This window comes from Capra hircus, chromosome 16 (genome assembly GCF_001704415.2).
Source record: "Capra hircus breed San Clemente chromosome 16, ASM170441v1, whole genome shotgun sequence".
NCBI classification, from domain to species: domain Eukaryota; kingdom Metazoa; phylum Chordata; class Mammalia; order Artiodactyla; family Bovidae; genus Capra; species Capra hircus.
The window spans coordinates 37562791-37584658 of NC_030823.1; the positions used below are offsets into that span (position 1 = coordinate 37562791).

The 21868-nt window shown below is 38.0% G+C and overlaps 1 protein-coding gene across 12 annotated transcripts in view; it reads left to right on the top strand.

Annotated features, from left to right (window-relative positions):
* Positions 1 to 21868, top strand: part of PRRC2C (proline rich coiled-coil 2C) — a 95071-nt gene that overhangs the window by 51315 nt on the left and 21888 nt on the right. For 11 of the 12 annotated variants that reach the window (XM_018060308.1, XM_018060298.1, XM_018060302.1 and 8 more), the window contains exons 15-24: positions 719 to 929; positions 2136 to 4403; positions 7972 to 8180; positions 12145 to 12299; positions 13344 to 14151; positions 14560 to 14645; positions 15666 to 15854; positions 15979 to 16230; positions 17858 to 17950; positions 20829 to 20930. In XM_018060308.1, coding sequence (XP_017915797.1) covers positions 719 to 929; positions 2136 to 4403; positions 7972 to 8180; positions 12145 to 12299; positions 13344 to 14151; positions 14560 to 14645; positions 15666 to 15854; positions 15979 to 16230; positions 17858 to 17950; positions 20829 to 20930 — 4373 coding nt within the window. The remainder of the gene's footprint in view (positions 1 to 718; positions 930 to 2135; positions 4404 to 7971; positions 8181 to 12144; positions 12300 to 13343; positions 14152 to 14559; positions 14646 to 15665; positions 15855 to 15978; positions 16231 to 17857; positions 17951 to 20828; positions 20931 to 21868) is intronic. The other variant, XM_018060299.1, reaches the window with a different exon arrangement.

Consider the following 21868-nt stretch of genomic DNA (forward strand, 5'->3'; position numbering starts at 1 on the left):
CTGAAAATTTTTATTTGTTTTAGTTGGAAGCTAATTACTTAACAATATTGTAGTGGTTTTTGCCATACGTTGATATGAATCAGCCATGGGTTTACATGTGTTTCCCATCCTGAACCCTTCTCCCACCTCCCTTCCCATCCTATCCCTCTGGGTCATCCCAGTACACCAGCCCTGAGCACCCTGTCTCATGCATTGAACCTGGACTGGTGATCTGTTTCATATAGAATAGCATTGAAACATATATATTATCATATATGAAAACTTTAAAATTTAAGAGACATAATGTATGGCATACTGATCAACTAATTAAATTAATAGAATTTTCTATGGAAAATGTTTTTCTGAAAATTTATCACTTGGTGTAATTCTCAAAATGTTTAACATGCACAGAATCATGGTACTTGTTATCTGATTTTTATAGGCATTACCTTTTCTTTCCTTTAAAGTAAAATAGACTGTTTTTATGGTTTTGCTTGTGTTGCTTCCTGGATTTTTAAATCTATTTATTTAACAGCAACAATAAAAATCTCATTCACAGAAAAATTCAGTTTTCACTGATGGTTTTTTGAGTTAATCAGTTTTACTTGCCAAAAGTATTTCTTTAAATATAGAGATGTCCAAATAGTAATTAAGTATTAACCTGGATACTGTGTCTATAATGATTCTGTTTCCTTTGTTTTCTCCCCACACCCCCATCTTTTTCTGATCTTTTGTGTAGGAATGATTCCTCCTAAGCCATTAATGAGACGAGATCAGATGGAAGGGTCACCAAACAATTCTGAGTCATTTGAGCATTTGGCTCGCTCTGCAAGAGATCATGCGATTTCGCTCTCTGAGCCTCGAATGATGTGGGGGTCAGATCCTTATCCTCATACTGAGCCTCAGCAGGCCACCACTCCCAAAGCAACAGAAGAACCTGAGGATGTAAGGTAATTATTAAAGTCATTAGCAAGCCAATAGAATATTGTGGGGAAATGAAAACTGTGTAGTCTCCCTGGAGATCATTCTGACTTAGGACTGAGCCACAGATCTGATTTTCTCCCATTTAATATGCCTTATTTCATTCTAGGATGTATTTTCCTTTTCCCAGCATTTAGTATTGATTGATTAGGGCATTTTGGAACATAGTTCTTTCTGTACGTTTATTTAAATACTAAAATTTAGTGGTAGCTGTCAAAATTGTCAAGATTCTCCTGTACTTGACATATAGTCTGGCTAACGTGTTGATATAATTCTTCCACTTATTTAGAAATGTTAGACATTCAATTATCAATATCTTATGGAAATTTTCTGAGGTCAAGTTAAGGATAAACACTAATTTACAGTTACTTTGAAGTATCAGACAATTGGTGATCTTCATTAATTTATAATGATAAGTTAGAGCTTTTGCCTTTTCAACGAATTTGTTTTATGATGTTTTAAAATTCTGATTCATTGGGAAAGATGGACCTACTCTAGTGTATTCTGGTTATAAGTGAAAATTACCAGTTTTGATAGATATAACTTTCACATAAGCATGGTCTAAATTTCTTTTTCTTAAAGACTGAGTTTCATTTCTTTTTAATTGAGGAGAGTAGAAACATAACACACTATCTACCCTCCTGTCAAATTTTTAAGTATATAGTACAGTGTTGATAACTGTAAGCATAACATCGTATAATGGATCTCTAACTTTTTCATCTTGCACAACCAAAATTTTTTACCCATTTAATCACAACTCATTTCCTCCTAGTCCCTGGTAATTACTTCTTTATGGACTAGTTTTATTATATTAATAGTTTATATAAGTGGGATCATACAGTATTTGTTCTTCTGTGACTGGTTTATTTCACTTAGTGTAATCTTCTCATCTATGATGTAGCATATAGCAGGATTTTCTTTCTTTAAACAACATGCTGTTTGTATGCATATACATGTTCTGAACCCATTCATCTGCAGTAGACATTTAGGTTGTTTCTATCTCTTGGCTCTTATGAATAATGTTGCACTGAACTTTTTGTAGAGACATAAGGTTCTTTATGATTAGGACCCATTTTTTGTTTTTAAATTCAAGGGATTATTTTGCTCTACATGTACATGTGGAAAAGATTTTTTGCTGTGATGGCTATTATTTCTTTGAATTCTCATTATCGTAGGCCTGAAGCTCCATTGGATCAGGAACAGATAACTGCTGCTTATCCTGTAGAACATGGTCAGTTAGAGGCTCATCCAAAACCAGACTTTGTCAGAGAATCAAGTGAGACAGACGTACAAAAGTTTTTAAGTAGATCAGTGGAAGACATTAGACCTCGTCATACTGACACAAATAGTCAGTCTACTTGTTTTGATGTACCTGATCAAAAGACTATAGCCACTCCTCAAGAAGAGCGAATTTCAGCTGGAGAAAGTCAGCCTGCCCGGAAAAGAAGTGTTTGCCATGGATCTAACCATACTCAGAAATCAGAGGAGCTGAGGAATGAGCCATCTGCAAGCATTCCTAAAGTAACTAGCAGAGGTATTGATTCAAAAGAACCAGCAGAAAGGCCAGAGGAAAAAACAAAAAAAGAGGGCTTTATCCGATCTTCTGATGGACCAAAACCTGAGAAATTGTATAAATCTAAATCGGAAACTCGTTGGGGCCCAAGGCCTAGTTCCAACAGAAGAGAAGAAGGTAACGACAGGCCTGTGAGAAGATCAGGTCCTATTAAAAAACCTATACTTAGAGATATGAAAGAAGAACGGGAGCAAAGAAAGGAGAAAGAAGGAGAAAAGGGAGAAAAAGGAGAAAAGGTCACTGAAAAAGTGGTGAAACCTGAAAAGACAGAAAAGAAAGAAGCTCTTCCTCCACCACCTGCACCACCTGCAGCACCAGTTCAGCCACAGTCAGTTCCACCACAACCTCAACCAGAACCAGAGAAACTTCCTTCAGTAGAAACTTCGCCTTCAACTTTGGTACAAAAGCCACCTCAAGATACTGAGAAGCCTTTGGAATCTGTAAGTAGTGTTGAGATAGAGCCTGCAGTCAAAACCGTAAACCAACAAACTATCACAGCACCAACAGTCAAGGAAGAAAAGCAGCCTGAGAAAGTCATCAGCAAAGACCTTGTTACAGAGAGGACTCGACCAGATTCAAGACCAGCAGCTAAAAAAGAATCCACTGTACCCCCTAGGACCTACTGGAAAGAAGCTAGAGATAGAGATTGGTTTCCAGATCAGGGATACAGAGGTCGAGGCCGAGGTGAATATTACTCCAGAGGGCGAAGCTACAGAGGCTCTTACGGAGGACGCGGCAGGGGTGGCAGAGGGCACACTCGAGATTATCCTCAGTACAGAGACAGCAAGCCACGAGCAGAGCACGTGGCCCCAGGGCCCCTCAGGCAGCGAGAAGAAAGTGAAACACGAAGTGAGAGCTCAGACTTTGAAGTTGTTCCCAAAAGAAGACGGCAGCGAGGTTCAGAGACTGACACAGACAGTGAAATTCATGAGAGCGCAAGTGACAGGGATAGCTTGAGCAAGAGTAAGCTCCCCAAAAGAGAGGAGCGGCCTGAGAGCAGAAAGCCGGGAAAGCCACAGTCTTCTTTCAAGCCCGAAAATCATGTCCGAATAGATGGTAGACCTTTAGAAAAACCTTTTGTAAGGGATGATGATAAACCTAAACCAGGCTTCCTTCCTAAAGGAGAGCCTACAAGGCGAGGCAGAGGGGGAACATTCAGACGTGGTGGAAGAGATCCTGGAGGTCGCCCATCACGCCCTTCTACCTTACGAAGACCTGCTTATCGGGATAATCAGTGGAACCCAAGGCAGACAGAAGCTCCTAAACCAGACAGTGGGGAGCCACCAAGGAGACATGAGCAGTTTATCCCTATCCCAGCAGATAAACGGCCTCCAAAATTTGAACGAAAGTTTGACCCAGCTAGAGAGAGGCCCCGAAGGCAGCGTCCTACGCGACCACCAAGGCAAGATAAACCTCCCCGATTTAGACGACTAAGGGAGAGGGAGGCTGCTTCAAAAACCAGTGAGGTGGCAGTGCCCACAAATGGCACAGTTAATAATGTGGTTCAGGAACCAGTTAATGCTACTGGAGATATTTCTGGGAATAAGACACCAGACTTATCTAACCAGAACTCTTCTGATCAGGCAAATGAAGAATGGGAAACAGCCTCTGAAAGCAGTGATTTCAATGAGAGGCGTGAGAGGGACGAAAAAAAAAATGCTGATTTGAATGCGCAAGTGGTGGTAAAGACGGGAGAGAATGTTGTACCTCCAAAGAGGGAAATAGCAAAGAGAAGTTTTTCTAGTCAGCGACCTGGCATAGATCGCCAGAATCGGCGTGGTAACAATGGTCCACCCAAATCCGGAAGGAATTTCTCAGGTCCTAGGAATGAAAGGAGAAGTGGCCCACCATCAAAAAGTGGAAAGCGAGGGTGAGTATTTTATGTTACATATAATTACTTTTGCATCTTTTGACGGGGGAGGATGTGGGGCGTGCTACTCAGCTTGTGGGATCTTAATTCCCCAGCCAGGAATTGAACCTAGGCACTTGGCAGTGGAAGCGCAGGGTCCACGAATGGCTACTTTTGCACCTTTAGAGAAACTTAAACTATACTTCTTGGTAGAACTGTGCAAAGGCACCGCTCTATAGAGGATCAAGACATTCTTGTCCTGTAGGGTTGTTTTTTCCCTATACTAAAAGTGTAAAAGTGCTTGAGAAAGAGGTTAGTGGATCACAAAAGTTCTTGCCTGTTGTTATGTTCAGTTCAGTCACTCAGTCATGTCCGACTCTTTGCGACCCCATAAATCACAGCACGCCAGGCCTCCCTGTCCATCACCAACTCCTGGAGTTCACTCAAAGTCATGTGCATCGAGTCAGTGATGCCATCTAGCCATCTCATCCTCTGTGGTCCCGTTTTCTTCCTTCCCCCAATCCCTCCCAGCATCAGAGTCTTTTCCAATGAGTCTACTCTTTGCACGAGGTGGCCAAAGTACTGGAGTTTCAGCTTTAGCATCATTCCTTCCAAAAAACACCCAGGACTGATTGCCTTTAGAATGGACTGGTTGGATCTCCCTGCAGTCCAAGGGGCTCTCAAGAGTCTTCTCCAGCACCGCAGTTCAAAAGCATCAATTCTTTGGTGCTCAGCTTTCTTCACAGTCCAACTCTCATATCCATACATGACCACTGGAAAAACCATAGCCTTGACTAGACGGACCTTTGTTGACAAAGTAATGTCCCTGCTTTTGAATATGCTATCTAGGTTGGTCATAACTTTCCTTCCAAGGAGTAAGCATCTTTTAATTTCATGGCTGCAATCACCATCTGCAGTGATTTTGGAGCCCCCCAAAATAAATTCTGACACTGTTTTCCCATCTTATTTCCCATGAAGTGATGGGACCAGATGCTGTGATCTTTGTTTTCTGAATGTTGAGCTTTAAGCCAACTTTTTCACTCTCCTCTTTCACTTTCATCAAGAGGCTTTTTAGTTTCTCTTCACTTTCTGCCATAAGGGTGGTGTCATCTGCATATCTGAGGTTATTGATATTTCTCCTGGCAATCTTGATTCCAGCTTGTGCTTCTTCCAGTCCAGCGTTTCTCGTGATGTACTCTGCATAGAAGTTAAATAAACAGGGTGACAATATACAGCCTTGACGCACTCCTTTTCCTATTTGGAACCAGTCTGTTGTTCCATGTCTTGTTCTAACTGTTGCTTCCTGACTTGTATATAGGTTTCTCCAGAGGCAGGTCAGGTGGTCTGGTATTCCCATCTCTTTCAGAATTTTCCACAGTTTATTGTGATCCACACAGTCAAAGACTTTGGCATAGTCAGTAAAGCAGAAATAGATGTTTTTCTGGAACTCTCTTGTTTTTTTGATGATCCGCTGGATGTTGGCAATTTGATCTCTGGTTCCTCTGCCTTTTCTAAAACCAGCTTGAACATCTGGAAGTTCATGTACATCTCCTAAAAGAGTCCTGTTAAAAATTTGTAGCTTTGGGAAAATCGACACACCCGAGGACAGGATGTATGCAATGTCTTCCATTTGGTAGATCATCTTAGTGATGATGAGTAGCCTGCCTTTCTTGATTTCTCTCTGGAAAACTGTGGGGCTCACAGGTGTCCTCTGGAACTTAATCATATTCAGTACCTCTGTACTGGTTTCTAGAGAGTGAATGTTGAAACTGAAGGATACATTATATTCCCCTCTCAAGTTGCAAACCTACAGTAAACCATCTAGCTTACAGAGAGGCCTAGAAAGCAAAGTCCTGCCCCACCACCAGTAACAAATAGCATGACATTGGTGTTTTTAAAAGAATTTTTCTCAACTGTTCTAAATTTGGTCTGTTCTTTTTAAATATTAAAATGTTGTTTATAGTAAATTATTTTTTAGTACTAAAAAAATTCTAAAGTAGCATTATTTCTAGTTTTAAATCTAGGCTCTGGTACTTCTATTTGTATAAATTCTCTGCTTCCTCACCTGTAAAATGAGGAGAAAGCAGTAGAACTTTAAAAATGTGTGAAGATTCAGTGACATGATATTTACAAAACAGTGTAACACCTGGTATATAGTCAGCAACTATTATTATGGTGTGCCCGTTTTTAAAAAAAAAAAAAAAAAAAAAACAAATTCCCAGATTTGCTGCCTGAGCTGATAAGAAATTTATTCAGACAAAATATTATCTTAATCTGTACTGGTTAGATACACTTAGCATGTCAGGTTACTATATCAGTCAGTAAAAAATATTTTCACTTCCTGATAATTTAGAAAAAGTTCTAGGAAAGTAATACTACCAGTTGTGTTTATTGAGTACCAGTTTATCACAGAATTTAAACCTCTCTTTAAAAGTCAAAAGAATAGGATAATATATATAGTTACATTAACAATGTAGTTGTTGACTATAACCAAGCTGTTCGAATTTCAAGTAGTAATACTCAAGGTTTCAGCTACCTTAGCAAGTCTTTTGTACCATATAGATGGTAGCAGCCTGGACCTGCAGACATAGCAGTTACAGGCTATAGATTAATGTTTTCTAAGTGTCACATTTAGAAGAAATGAATTCATAGCTCACATGTTTGAGATCATGGTTTTTTTCAGGCTCTTGATAAGCTTTTATCTTGAGTAATACTATAGATTGAGCTGAAAGTGAATTGATAAGCCCATTTTTCATGGTGTATGTTCTTGACGTTTTTATAAAATGAACCCAAGAAAAGAATTTTTTAACAGGAAAAAACCCTATAGAAATACTTTTGGTTTGTGAAGTGGATTGGTTTCCATATTAAAACTGGTTTTTAAAATGTTTATATATATATATGTATGTATATGTATAAATCTGATTGAACTTTTAAAACAAAGACTTGTAAGCATAGAATTCTTTACACTGTTTTTTTTCATATACCGCCCTCTTGTGGAGAAGATCCACCATTGAATACTTTGGACTAGCTTAGATCACAGAAATTTTCTGCTATGAACAATGTCGATTAGCTCATTTATAAACATAATGAACACAATAAGAATAGACACAGTAAGAACCTTCAGGGAATAATTAGAATTCTAGAATTTAATTTCTGGAAAGAACTCTGAGGAGCTAGTCTTATTTCCTTTATTGGGAAACTCCATCTTAGAAAAGTTGTACCCAACAAAAATCACTGAGGCATTTCTATCCCACTGTTATTTCTTCTTAGACTGAACTTTAGAAACTGCCACTAAGGGCATTTTTCTTTTGATCAAGGATATGGTGACAGTGGGCTTCCCAGGTTGTTCAGTGGTAAAGAATTCACCTGCCAATGCAGGAGATGCAAGAGACACAGGTTTGATCCCTGGTTTGGGAAGTAGAAAATGGCAACCCACTCCAGTATTCTTGCCTGGAAAATTCCATGGACAGGTGAGCCTGGCGGGCTACGGTCTGTGGAGTCAAAAGAGTCGGTTATGACTGAGCAGCTAAGCCACACGCCACACACACATGTGGAGCTAGTAGTAAAATCTCAGATGATTATTTTGTAGGCCATTTGATGACCAGTCGGCAGGCACCAGTGGTGCTGATCCTGTCAATGGCAGCTCTGCACACCATCAAGAAGGAGCACCTAATGGTGCAGGACAAAAGAACTCCAAAGATTCTACTGGGAAAAAAAGAGAAGACCCCAAACCAGGCCCTAAAAAACCCAAAGAGAAAGTGGATGCGCTGTCACAGTTTGATCTCAACAACTATGCAAGTGCGTTTCAGATCACCTTTGTCTGTCTGTCTGTTGTCTGTCTGTCCATCTGTTACATTTAAGTAGATACTATAAGTAAATAAGGCATCAAGAAAAGAAAGTTGGACTTCAAGGTAGAGGTAGAGACTGATGATGATGATGATGATGATAGAGCTTTAACTGAAATAACAGCAACTTTTACCGTACCTGTGCGTGCTTGATAAAATTCTTGTTAAAGATAATCCACAGTTTCAGTTTTCTTAGGAAAGTAAATTAACCACTCTTCCTTGCTAAACAGATGTGGGGGGACACACAGAAAATCAAATGAAGATGCTTTGTATATATGCTGTGTTTGAAAAGAGAGAAGTGTTAACCTCAATGAATTATGACCTTGAGAAAATTGGTATCTAGGATATGGTAAACAGAGAATAAACAATAGGATGGGAGGTAGTGTTGCTGTGGATAAATACTTTCAGAAAGCCATGGAGTGATAGGATGTCAAATGTGAAGGATTAACACAGCCAGAAGGAAATATATGATGAAGACGTTAACAAGGAATCTCTAAGAGTAGACACTTACACAGACGAATATTGGTATTTCCCATTCATTCAGATGAGCCTTAAGCTCGAAATACTGAATAAGATTGAGAGATTTACTAAGTTGAGACTAGATAGTAGTATGGGAAACTGGTTAGGTACTGTTGTTATTGCATATTAGAGATGTTGATAAGAGTTTTCTTTCATCTAGTTAATGGTGGCTCATATTTCCTGGTGGCTCAGATGGTAAAGCGTCTGCCTACAATGCAGGAGACCTGGGTTTGATCCCTGGGTCGGGAAGATTCCTTCTATTCCCTGGAGAAGGAAATGGCAACCCTCTCCAGTACTCTTGCCTGGAAAATCCCATGGATGGAGGAGATTGTTGCAGGCTACTGTCCATGGGGTCATAAAGAGTCAGGTACAACTGAGAGACTTCACTTTCACTTTCTATACATATTAAATTTGATTTGGGCCCAGGACCTTGACATTATTATTTATAGACCAGCTATTTTCAAAACAGGGTCTTCAGACCATCAACATCACCTGGAAGTTTGTGAGAAAAACAAAATCTTGGGCCCTACCGCAGGTCTACTGAATCAGAAACTCCTGGCATGTAAAGCAATCTGTGTTTTAACAAGTTCTCCAGGGGATTCTAATTCCATTGCACGCAAACTTGAGAGCTAATTCTGGACTATCATTTTAGGATTCATGTGGAAAAGAAAGAATCTTAACTGTATGTTTTAAGAATCTTTAGAGTCTTTAGAACTGTGGTTCTTAATAGGGATGATTCTGTACCCCAGGGGCATGTGACAATTTCTAGAGACATTTTTGGTGTTGCAGCTGGTGGCTAGATGTTAATGACATTTATATATATATATGTCAGCCTCAGGCCTTAGCTACAGCACCTGGGCTTCTCTCAGGTTGTGGTGCACAGTCTCTAGAGCTCGAGGTCTCAGTAGTTGGTGCACAGGCTTAGTTGCTCCTTGACATGTGGGATATTAGTTCTGTGACCAGGGATTGAACCATGTCCCCTGCACTGGAAGGTGGATTCTTAACCACTGGGCCTCCAGAAAAGTCACCTACTGACGTATTCGTGGGTTTAGGCCCAGAAATGCTGTTAAATGTTTTATAGTGCACAGAACAGCTAACTCATAATGTTAGTAGTGCTGAAGTTAGAAAGCTTTGATTTAAAGTGGTTAAAGTAAATCCATAGGAAATTTGGATGATTGTGTGGTCCATGAGAAGAGAGAGTAGCATCCATCTAGACTTCATATTTGGAAAATGACAAAAGTCCACAGAACATGGCAGATTTGTCTTCTCAAATATTTGTTTACTAGTTTTTCCAAACAACTTCTGGAGTACGTTTGCATAGTAGTATTAAGACAGTATAAAAAGGTAAGTATTGTTTCTGAATTGATAATGAAAATTGAGCCATTAGTTTTAACTTGTTGAAGTTTTGTGGTTTTTTTTTTTTTTTTACAACATTAAAAAAAATGTTTTTGGCTCTGCTATATCTTCATTGCTGCAAACACCAGCTTCTCATTGTGAAGGCTTCTCTTATTGTGGAGCACAGCCTCTAGGCACACGGGCTTCAGTAGCTGTGAGGCACTAGTCTAGTTGCCCTACAACATGTGGAATCTTCCTGGACCAAGGATCAAACACATGTGCCCTGCCTTGGCAGGTGACCTCTCAGCCACTGGACCACCAGGGAAGTCCTTTAATTAATTTTGAGTCTTCTTTAGGTTCTTTAAAATAATCTGAATTTCCTAAAATTAGTTCCAAATCTTATGTAGCACCAGACAAGAACAGAGCGTTGATCACAAAGTATTGTTCTCATGTCCATAAAGCTTTATGCAGTTGAGTGAACTATTCAAAAGGTTTCTAAAGGAGCTTTTTGGCAAGAAAATGAAAATAATTAGTGATGGTATGACTATGAAGACAAGCTTTACACATACTTTCTAGTTTAAGTGAAAAACCAAGACAAATTCAGAAGGATTTAAAACATAAATAGAAGTGCTATAGGTAAATCAGAATCAGTGTTTTTTCCTTTTAAATCAGGTTTTTACTGAACAGACTAACAGTAATAGGTTTGTAAAGAGTGAAAGCCAAACTTAGTATTTTTTTTCCCTGTCAGTATTTCTATGAATGTGAATTTGTAGCTATTTAAAAAGAACTGTTTGCAGGTACATTCCCTTTGATCTACTCTGGGTCATATTCTCTTGGCAACCCCCAAAAGTTATCACCGTTCTGAATTGTGTGTATATCATTGCCAAGCAATTTTTAATTATGTGTTCCCCAATCACAACATAGTATAGGACTTTATGGTACAGTGGATAGGAATCTGCCTGCCAATGCAAAGAACATGGGTTCGGTCCCTGGTCTGGAAAAATCCGACATGCCCTGGAGCAACTAAGCCCGTGTACAACTACTGAAGCCCTCATAGGGCCTGTGCTCCACAAGCAAAGAATAGCCCCTGTTCTCCATAGCTAGAGAAAGCCCACACACAGCAACAAAAGACCTAGTGCAACCAAAAAATCACAATAAATTAATTATATTAAAAAAGAGTCCACCTGCTTAAAAAAACCCATATATTTATATTGTTTGCAAAATTAATTTGAATTGCCTCACCCTTTTCTTACATTCATTGTGTAAGCTTTATACCTGCAACCCAAAATCACATCACCTGAACTGTTTTTATTTTTCTTCTAAGTGTTAATGGGTCTAAATTTCTTATACTCACTAGAATGTATAGGATAATTTAACAAAGTAGAATAATTGTTAGACAATGCATTGAAAGTGTATCTTGAATTATTCTTTTGCTGGGTTATTATGATATATGTACATCTATATCACTTTATATTCCCATGGAACTTTGTAACATATATTTCATGTTTTTAAATATATGATACAGCTCACATTGTAGACAATAGTCTACATAAACTAAAGTCATTTAGAATCAAAAGAGCAGCTTAGCTTGTCAGCACCATGTTGTTAGCAAATCAGCCTCTTAGAGCTTACTGCGTCCTTTGAGAAGGGGAAACTAATAATGCCCACCTCTTAGAATGGTTAGATGCAAATAAGATAAAAGTGCTAACATAGGTCTTCATAGCACGATACACGTCTTGAGACTGGGAGAGGTAAAGTGATTTGACTATAAGATAAAAGACTTTTTTTATTTTTCTTTAAAAAAAAAAAAGGCATTGCCACTTCATTGCTTAAGGAGAAAAAAGATGTGTATCATTCACAGCAGATAGTTTTAGGGCTTGGTTTATCTATGAAATTTTCAAATTTTAGTAATAGCTATTTTATGTTGTGGAAAATGGGTTATTTTATGAATTATAAGTATTGGATTTTTGCCTTTTTTATTTTTAAGCACTATTGGAGTAAACATTTGTTTTTATCTTTTCAGTTGAAAAAATTTCACTTTAAATCTTATTCTATTCCTATAGGTGTTGTTATAATTGATGACCATCCTGAAGTAACAGTAGTTGAAGACCCCCAGTCAAATTTGAATGATGATGGTTTTACTGAAGTGGTATCCAAAAAACAGCAAAAGCGTTTACAGGATGAAGAACGCCGGAAGAAGGAAGAACAAATCATACAGGTTTAGTGTTTCAATTTGTTGCTGCTTTTTTGGATTATTATTGCTCAAAATATACTAGGAAACGGTTGAGGTTTCTTCCCACCTATAAGGTCAGGGCCTTACTTATTACTCAAGTGCTGAGAATGACCTGATTTTTCACAACTTTAAACTGTTTTTAACTGCAGTGAGATCAGTTTTAAATAAAATGTAATTACTGTATCTTACTATCTGCCTTAGAGAAGATCATCTTTATTTCAGAGCAACTTATTTGCCCCATCTTACTTCATTGCAGTGTTAAAGTTTTTAAATCATCTTGGAAATCTAGCTAACACAACTCCCATGATCTCTAATAACTTGCAGATTCTTGACCTAAGCCCGTTTCTCTTAAAATCTAAATTAGTTTATTTAAATGCATAGTATGAATCACAGTAAGTTTAATTTTTTACCGACCCAAACACCCATTTTGCTAAATGCTGGACCAGTATAAACATGAATAGAGCACGTGGGTCACAGTGATAAAGAGCCCTAATAGATTAGAAGGTTCTAAAACAGGAAGCACTGTAAAAATCCTATGTGTGTAATAATATTGAGTTTAACTGAGCATAGTCCTTGAACTAGATATTTTCAGAAGTCATTTATTGTTACTGTGTTTTAAGAAGGTAAATTAGTGCATACATTCTATATAGCATAACACCCACCAACACTCCCAGAATTAATGTTTTTGTGGCAAACATCAGTTGAGTGGAACCAATAATTTTTTGTCAGGTAGAATCTGATTTTGCTGCCAAATGAAATTAGTGCAAATTTACTTAATTTCTTTGATTTCAGAATTGTGGAAAAGAGCTTGTGGACCTGTGTATCAAGAATATATGTTTTTTCCCCTATAGCATATTGGCTTCTCATAATTTAAAATCTCATTAGCAACCTTGATGTTTTTATTTTATTGAGTAGGTATTTTGTAAAAGAACTAAATTAGTAGTAGGCGACTTTGTTGGAAGATCTGTTCATGAACTGTTACATTTCAGCTATGTTATTGACACAAATGATTCCTGCAAATTTTTTAAGGTCTGGAATAAAAAGAATGCAAATGAAAAGGGAAGAAATCAGACTTCTAAGCTCCCACCAAGATTTGCCAAAAAACAGGCTACAGGAACCCAGCAAGTACAGCCTCCAGCTTCAGCTCCAACCTCAGCTCCGGGTCCAGGGTCAACTTCAGCTCCAGTTCCAGCCACAATCCCAGCTCCAGTTCCAGCCTCAACCCCAGCTCCCCTTCTAGCATCACCCGCAGCTTCTGTTCCAGCCCCCGCTACAGTCCCAGTCTTAACCTCCACCTCAGCTCCACTCCCAGCCTTAGCCTCAGCCTCAGCTCCAGTTCCAGCCTCCACCCCAGCTACAGCCGCAGCCTCTTCTCCAGCTCCGGCTCCAACCCCAATCCTTGCCTCAGCTTCCTCTCCAGCGTCTGTCCCCATCCTTACCTCAGCCTCAATTCCCATCCTTGCTTCAGCCCTAGTACCAGCTTCAGCTCCACCTCCAGCCATCTCAGCCCCAACTGTCCCTGCCTCAGCCCCGACAGCCCCAGCCCCAGCCCCAACCCCCACCCTAGTCCAAGTCCCAGTCCCAGCTCCCACTGCCCCAGGTCAGACGCAGGGACAGACTCACAAACCAGTCCAGAGTCCACTACAGACTACAACACAATCTTCGAAACAACCACCTCCTTCAATTAGACTACCTTCAGCTCAGACACCTAATGGCACAGATTATGTAGCCACAGGAAAACCCATCCAGACCTCTCAGTCACATGGCACTCTTACAGCTGAATTATGGGAGAACAAGGTGGCCCCACCAGCTGTGCTGAATGACATTTCTAAGAAATGTAAGTGTGCAACAGAGAAGTGAGGGGTGGGGAATGGTGTGGGAATTGAGAGTTTGTTTTCAATTTTATTTATAAACTCAAAGTTTTTTTCTAGCCATCTCTTTTTTTCTTGGTAGAAAGCAGTAACAGTAATCTGTAATGTTAGCTTCCTTTCTTAAAACCTTTATTTCTAAGACAAGTGTGTTATACTTTTAACAGCCGTATTTTATGGACACAACTTTTTGTTGATAAAACAATGTAGTTTTTTGGGGGAATCATTTATTTTGGTGTGCAAGAATCTCTTTAAATAGCATGTGAAAATTCATTCTTTTATTGTCTAGCTACCATTAAAAGAAAGGGTTAAATAGATTATGAATTATTAACCTCTAAATTTTAATGGTCGTATTTCCCATGACTTATTCTTTTCAGTAGGTCCCATCAGTCCACCACAGCCACCTTCTGTCAGTGCGTGGAATAAGCCCCTAACGTCATTTGGATCAGCTACTTCATCAGAGGTAGGAGCAGATTTAGTAATGGCTTTTGTGGGGTTTTGTGGCAGTTTCCTTAAAACAGTTACTCAAACTTTGGCCTGTATCAGAATCACCTGGAGAGCTTAATTCCTGACCCTTAGTCTGTAAAAATACACCTTCCACTAATCTTGTATTTTAGATTCAGTTACAGTGTGACCTCTTAAGGACCTTTTTCTAAGTGATTTAACCATATTTTAATTGTTGCACATCTTTTATCTAAACTTGTTATTTTCTTTATCCATTATAATGCAGATTCTGCAAGTTAGATTGGTAGTGCCTAGCACAAACAAGGTGTTACATAAATTAGAAGTTTAATTGATAAATTCCTCGGGTATGTGCACTCCATTACCAATCACGAAGTGCTTTCATGTATATTAATTTTTATTTTCAGAGCAGAAGTGGATAACACTGGGATTCCTATCTTTTTTCTGCTCCTCCATTAATTTATTCATCTATTTGTTGTTTTACATTTGTTTTAAATGATTTTTTACATTTAAGGGTGTGATTTGCCCTACAGTTCAGGGCAATTAAAGCCAGAACGTTAAAACTTAAGTCTTGCCCTACTTTTTATTTTATCAGTTGTTTTCTAATACAGATCAGTAGTGGTTAAAGGAATACTTTCTTAAAATACAACCAATGTCAGTTATGGGACTTTTCAGGTGGTGCTATAGTAAAGAACTCGCCTGCCAGTGCAGGAGATGTAAGAGACATGAGCTCAGTCTCTGAGTCGGAAGGATCCCCTGGAGAAGGCCATGGCAACCCACTCCAGTATTCTTGCTTGGAGAATCCCATGGGCAGAGGAGCCTGGTAGGCTACAGTCCATGGGGTCACAAAGAGTCGGACATGACTGAAGCGACTAGCATGCATGCATTATCAATTAATCTGAATTAGATGAAGACTGCTTTAAACCTCCTATTGTACTTTTAAAATTTGTAGTATTACATAAATCATTCAGTCAAATTTGAACTCTACTTTGAAGCAAGTTTTTAAATGTTCTTTTACTAGGGAACAAAGAATAGTCAAGAAAGTGGAGTTGAAATTGGAATTGACACAATTCAGTTTGGTGCTCCAGCTTCAAATGGGAATGAAAATGAAATTGTTCCTGTGCTTTCGGAAAAAACTACCGACAAAATATCTGAACCTAAAGAACAACGGCAGAAGCAACCACGGGCAGGCCCTATCAAAGCCCAGAAGGTAAATACCGTTCGTGTTCCAGCCACTAACATATAAGGAGAATAAATAAGTTTTTAAATTGGATTTAGTTTTCAATGAATTGTCTTTGATCATGATGTGTTTTTGTCATAAACGTTGAATTTAGCTTCCAGATTTGAGTCCAGTTGAAAACAAAGAACATAAACCTGGTCCTATTGGAAAGGAACGTTCATTAAAAAATAGAAAAGTAAAAGATGCCCAACAGGTGGAGCCAGAAGGACAAGAGAAACCAAGTCCTGCTACAGTCAGAAGTACAGATCCTGTGACAACAAAGGAAACCAAAGCAGTTTCAGAAATGTCTACTGAAATAGGAACAATGATCTCAGTTTCATCCACAGAATATGGCACTAATGTGAAGGTAAGCAACAGGCAGTGATTACCAAGTCAGCTGATGGAAGCCAGGTCTAACATGAATGGGGAAAACAGCAGTAATATACTTTTTGTGTGTTTTTTTGCTTGAGGCATATAATTCTATAGCTTATATGGGTTATTATTTCTACAGAGATTTTATTTCATGGTGTGCATATGTGATCTAAAATTCCTTATAGTAAATTATTTCTTTCTTTGGAAACTAACTCTTAATTCTGAACTACTGAGTAGTTTAAAGTGAAAAAATATTTATACAAGATTAGAATGCTTTTCGGAGAAAGCAATGGCACCCCACTCCAGTACTCTTGCCTGGAAAATTCTATGGACAGAGGAGCCTGGTAGGCTGCAGTCCATGGGGTCGCTAAGAGTCGGACACGACTGAGCAACTTCGCTTTCATCTTTCACTTTCATGCACTGGAGAAGGAAATGGCAACCCACTCCAGTGTTCTTGCCTGGAGAATCCCAGGGACGGGGGAGCCTGTTGGGCTGCCATCTATGGGGTCGCACAGAGTCGGACACGACTGAAGTGACGCAGCAGCAGCAGCAGCAGCAGCAGAATGCTTTTCAGTGAGTTTATAGACTTTGAAAGAATTGCTGCATATTTCTTTTTATTTTGTTCATGGAGTTATAATGGACCCCCTCCTTACCTTGCACACTAATGAGATTCTGAGGTCAGGAAATAACATAAACTTAGTAACTCCAGGTACTGAGAGAAGGAAAAAGAAATGGCAACCCCCTCCAGTTCTCTTGTCTGGAAAATCCCGTGGACGGAGGAGCCTGGTAGGCTACAGTCTGTGGGGTCGCAAAGAGTTGGACACAACTGAGCGACTTCACAAGCCAGAGTAACTCCAGTATAGCCAGCTTTCTTCTAGAGTTGGAATAAGTCTTGTTTCATTGGTTGAGCACCAGAGGAATGACTGACTTGCATTTAGGGTCTACATTGAATGGAAAAATGTGTGTCTTTAAAAATACTCATTAAGGCAAGATAACACTGAGTGACTGATGGGGACTGACACTTGTGGGAGTAGCAGATTTCTGTCTGCCATTTGGTGTTCACTCTGGAACATATGCTCACTGGAAAGAAAGGTGGATGGAACCTTTCGTGTTACTTGAATATTTTTCTCTTTTTAATTGCCATGCAACTTAGTTCATGGAGGTGAAAAGCTCGTGTGATCTAACTCTACCATGTTTAAAGGAGAGATTCATGATGATAAACACGGAGTTTATCCTAAAATCTAATTGTGACAACTAAGATCTTGACATTCATTATCCATGTTTTATTTTGAAGAAAACAAAAAATCAGTAGTTGAAAGTAAGCTATAGATTTGAGTATAAGAACCACACAGTTATTTTAGAAATCCAGAGAAATAAATATTTGGTACTGTTGACAGCCTCCTATATTGCAGTATATATTTTAAATGTATAGGACTCTAGCAATGGTTGAAATGTGGTAGGTCCATGTTTGTTTTATCCCACTGTTGGTCTCTAAGATTTGAGTGTTAAGGTTTGGTATCCTCTCTTGCTTTCTTCCAAAATAACTTTACAACTGTTAGGCTGTCATTAGAAAGTGACTAACTCAATTTAAAACTTTTTTTTTTTCTCTTACAACTCCACAGGAGTCTGTAACAGACTATACTACACCTTCTTCCTCTCTGCCTAACACTGTGGCTACTAATAATGCAAAGATGGAGGATACTTTGGTTAATAATGTAAGTAACCAACTGGAGATATTGCAGGTTTGGATAGGAACCTGGCTATTGGAACTCTTAACCTACCTAAGAGTTGGTAGTAAGTTTGTATTTAGGAGCACTGTAAGGTAATTAGAGGAAATAGTCAAAGCTGAGTTGTTGTTTTTCCCCTGAAAATCATCACTTTAATACCCAGGCTTGTGATGCTTAGGCTTGGTTTCATATGTACTAATCCTGTTAACCTGATTTTGGTAAAAAAATTTTATTCTTAGTTTTCACATTCTACTGATTCAGCATTTAATTTTGTTGGTAATTTTGTTCTTAAATGACACCTTTTTATAATGCTGTGAAAGGTCGTTCACTTAAAAAGACAATTAGATTATTACTAAAGATTTATGTGTTTCTTTTTTAATTTGAAAAATGATACTGGACATTAACGACTTCATTCCTCTTCTGAAGACTGAAGGGTTTATCTTCATAAACCCTTGAATACTCTATTAAAAGATGACAGTCAGTTATATAAACCTGGCTCTCACCTCCCAAAGCAACCATATTATAATTTAAGAATCTGTTAAATATTGGTACAGTCCAGTACTTTGCATAGTTCATAGACTGACGGGTGAAAAATGGGTAAGCGGAAAAAAAAAAAGAAAAGCGTTTAGAAGTTACATGTGTGGCTCTTGTTTTGTAGAGCAGATATGGTGGAAATTTGGTCATCTGCTTTCTTTTTTAAATATAGTCCTCGATAAATAAAGGCTTTTCTTTAAAAAGTAATAATAATAACCTTTACAAATATATTTAGAGAGCTCTTAAAAGGCTTTAGTTCTATAACTTTGAGAATAAAAATTCTCGATTGTGTTTTATTACAATGTCTTTGCTGTGTTTTCTGTTTTTGTCTTTAGTGTCAGGTATAGAGACTTTTAGGTGAAATGCATTAGGGATCATTTAATCCAGCTTTTGTAGTCTGGCTGAAGGAAAAGGTATAGAAAGGAAGAAGTCACACATTTTGTCTTTGTGATAGGAGAGCACTTTTGGAGCTGGTGAATGTAATTTGTCCAATTTCTTCTTCCCCTGACCTTTTGAGGAAAGGTTTCTTTAACTTTCTGTAGGAAGCAATGGAATACTAGGGAAGGGCAAAAAGGCTTGGTCAGTTTAATTCCTAGTGTCACTATGTGGATTATCATTTGAATTGTGTCTTTTCTCATTTTAGAAAAATAGAGAATAGAATATGTTACCTTTTCCAGAGTATTATGATGCCTTCTGCCAAACTACCCTTTTCTAAAAATTTAATGTATAAAATATGAATATGGAAGGAAAGATCATTAAACTCAAAACCCTTAAAACTCATTAAATATCCGCATGAACGTTTTAATGGTTTCCGTCTGATCTGCATAGTGACTTGTATACAGAGGACTACTGAAGGGAAGATGCTCCATCTTGTGTATAAGTAAATAGTCTGTGTTTGATTTTTAGCAATGTATTCAGAATGTATTTGAAAACAAGCTCAGTTTGGGTCAGGGAGCATTTATAAAAAGTCATGAGTGTGAAATGATTTCACAGTGTTGCTTATTTGTGCCAAGTTTGGTGGTGATTCTGAGCTTAATATAGTGTTAGAAACAAACAAATTTCCTGTATGGGGAAATTTTTAGGACTTTTTGAAATGTCCTTTGTTTATTCATTAGGCTAGGGGTTCCATTTTATGCATAGAACTGTGGTCTTTTTAAAAATTAAACTGGGGAATTCCTTGATAGTCCAGTGGTTGGGACTCTGCACTTCTAGAGTGCATGAGTTTAATCTCTGGTCAGGGAGCTAGGATTCCCACAAGCCACTTGGCGTGTCTAAAAAATAAAAATTAAACTGAAAGATGGCTTATTTCCCTTGTTGAGGCTTAACACACTTTTTTTTAAGGATCTTAACGGATTTATGGGTTGTAGTACCTAATATTATAGTTGTTTTGAATCTTCAATGATTCAAATCAATTTAAATCTTGAAGATTTAAATGCAGGTGGTCTTTTTGATCATTAAAGCGCAGCTGTTTTAAAGATTTATAAAATAGTCTCCGTTAGATTGCCCATAGTATCACAAAGTGATTATCTTAAACCCTTCCCCAGCATTTCATTTTATTTAAACAACTGACTGAACCATCAGAATCAGTCATGTAGTAGTACATAATAAAATCGTAAGATCCAGAGAATTAGAAAAAAAGAGATAAAGGTAGCAAGTTTCCAATATCTTCAAGTTTCTATTAAATAACAGTACTTATCACAATTATGTATTACTACCACAGTTTCTTTAGTGTAACAAGGTGGAGGTGAGGTGATAATTATAGCCTTTCCTCCCAACATTACTTTTGTTCTTGAATCTAGTTATAAGTTGACTAGGTTGCTATAGAGAGACTTTCTTATATTTACTCTATCATGTTAAATGCTTCATATAGAACCTGTGGGTTCTGTAAATGGTAAAAATTATATTCCCTAGAGCTTTGCTTTACAATGTATGGTCCAGGGACCAGGAGTATCAGCATTACCTGGGAGCTTGTTGAAAGGCAGGATTTTGTGACTTACCCAGACTAAGCGAATTTGAATCTGTGTTTCAACAAAAACCCCAAGTGTTTTGTATATACATTAAAATATAGGAGCATGGCCTTTAAGTTTATACCTTATATCTGTGACAGATTCTTTTTCTGTCAGTGATGTATAGATAAGCAGGTGGTATTTCTTTTCAGACACTTGATCTAAGATGTCCAGAGTTATCAATTAGTGTAAATGCAGTGTAACTTCAGTCAAATATTCCTGTTGGTTCTAGTGAAAATAACCTTAGAATATATTAGCGTTATATTTGATGGGGGCTTTTGCAGCGGACTTAGTTAGATTGTGATATGTGTTGCCTACCTTTTCAGGTGCCCCTGCCCAACACCCTCCCCCTCCCTAAGAGGGAGACTATACAACAGAGCTCCAGCCTAACTTCAGTTCCTCCCACTACTTTCAGCCTCACCTTCAAGGTATGTACAACATCCATCTCTAAAGGTCCTTGATTGTTGCATGCAAGGGGACATAAGTTAATACTCTCGGCATTCTTACTAGTTTAGTGCAATAATCAGCAATACTAAGCTGAAGAAATGGAGTGATGTCAAATTACACCTTAAAATTTTATTAGTTTTTAACACCACATAGTAGTAGGTTGATATCTTCATATTTAAAATGAGGCCTATGCTTGTGAATTTTGTCTTAAAAATACAAGAGAGCGTTTTATGTTTGGTTTGTGTTGGGTTCCTCTTAGAGACTATAATAGTTACTGGAAACCAAGTAACCTGGTGTTGCATGTTTGTTTGTTTTTTATCGTAAGTACCAATAATGGTTAAGAATGCTAGTTTTCTGTCTTTCCTGTAAGTCATGTGTGAATTGAATGGATGCAAAGTGGTAGTTCTAAAGATGTAATTGATTAAAACAAGTAATTTTTGATTTAATTTTTGTTGGATAATTATTGAATAAGAGTCCAAAAGAGATTTTACACAGCACATGCTTTTTGTTGTCAAGGAGTTTCGGCTTTTTTTTTTTTTTTTAATCTCCTATTACACTTAAAATTTTGAACTGTGCTACATGTTACTAATACTCTTGTACAATTGAGTTATTTGAGACTATTTTATATCAGTTGTTCACCTCAAGAGTAGTCAGTGGTTAAAAAGAACAGATGTACAGATATGGAATTAAGTGAGGGTTATTTTTAGCTGCAATTTATTTATCTCTTTGGTGCTATGTATTTATAGTTTTATAACCTGGACCAGTATTTATCCTCTAATATAGCAGGACTTTCTCATGCTGCACTGGTTGCCAGTGAATCTTTTTGATGGTCAAGAGAGGAAGTAACTAAGTTGTTTTATAATGTGGTCAATGTTTGTTTCTAGACTCTTGGTGTTTGATTCTCCAGCCTCTTGATCAC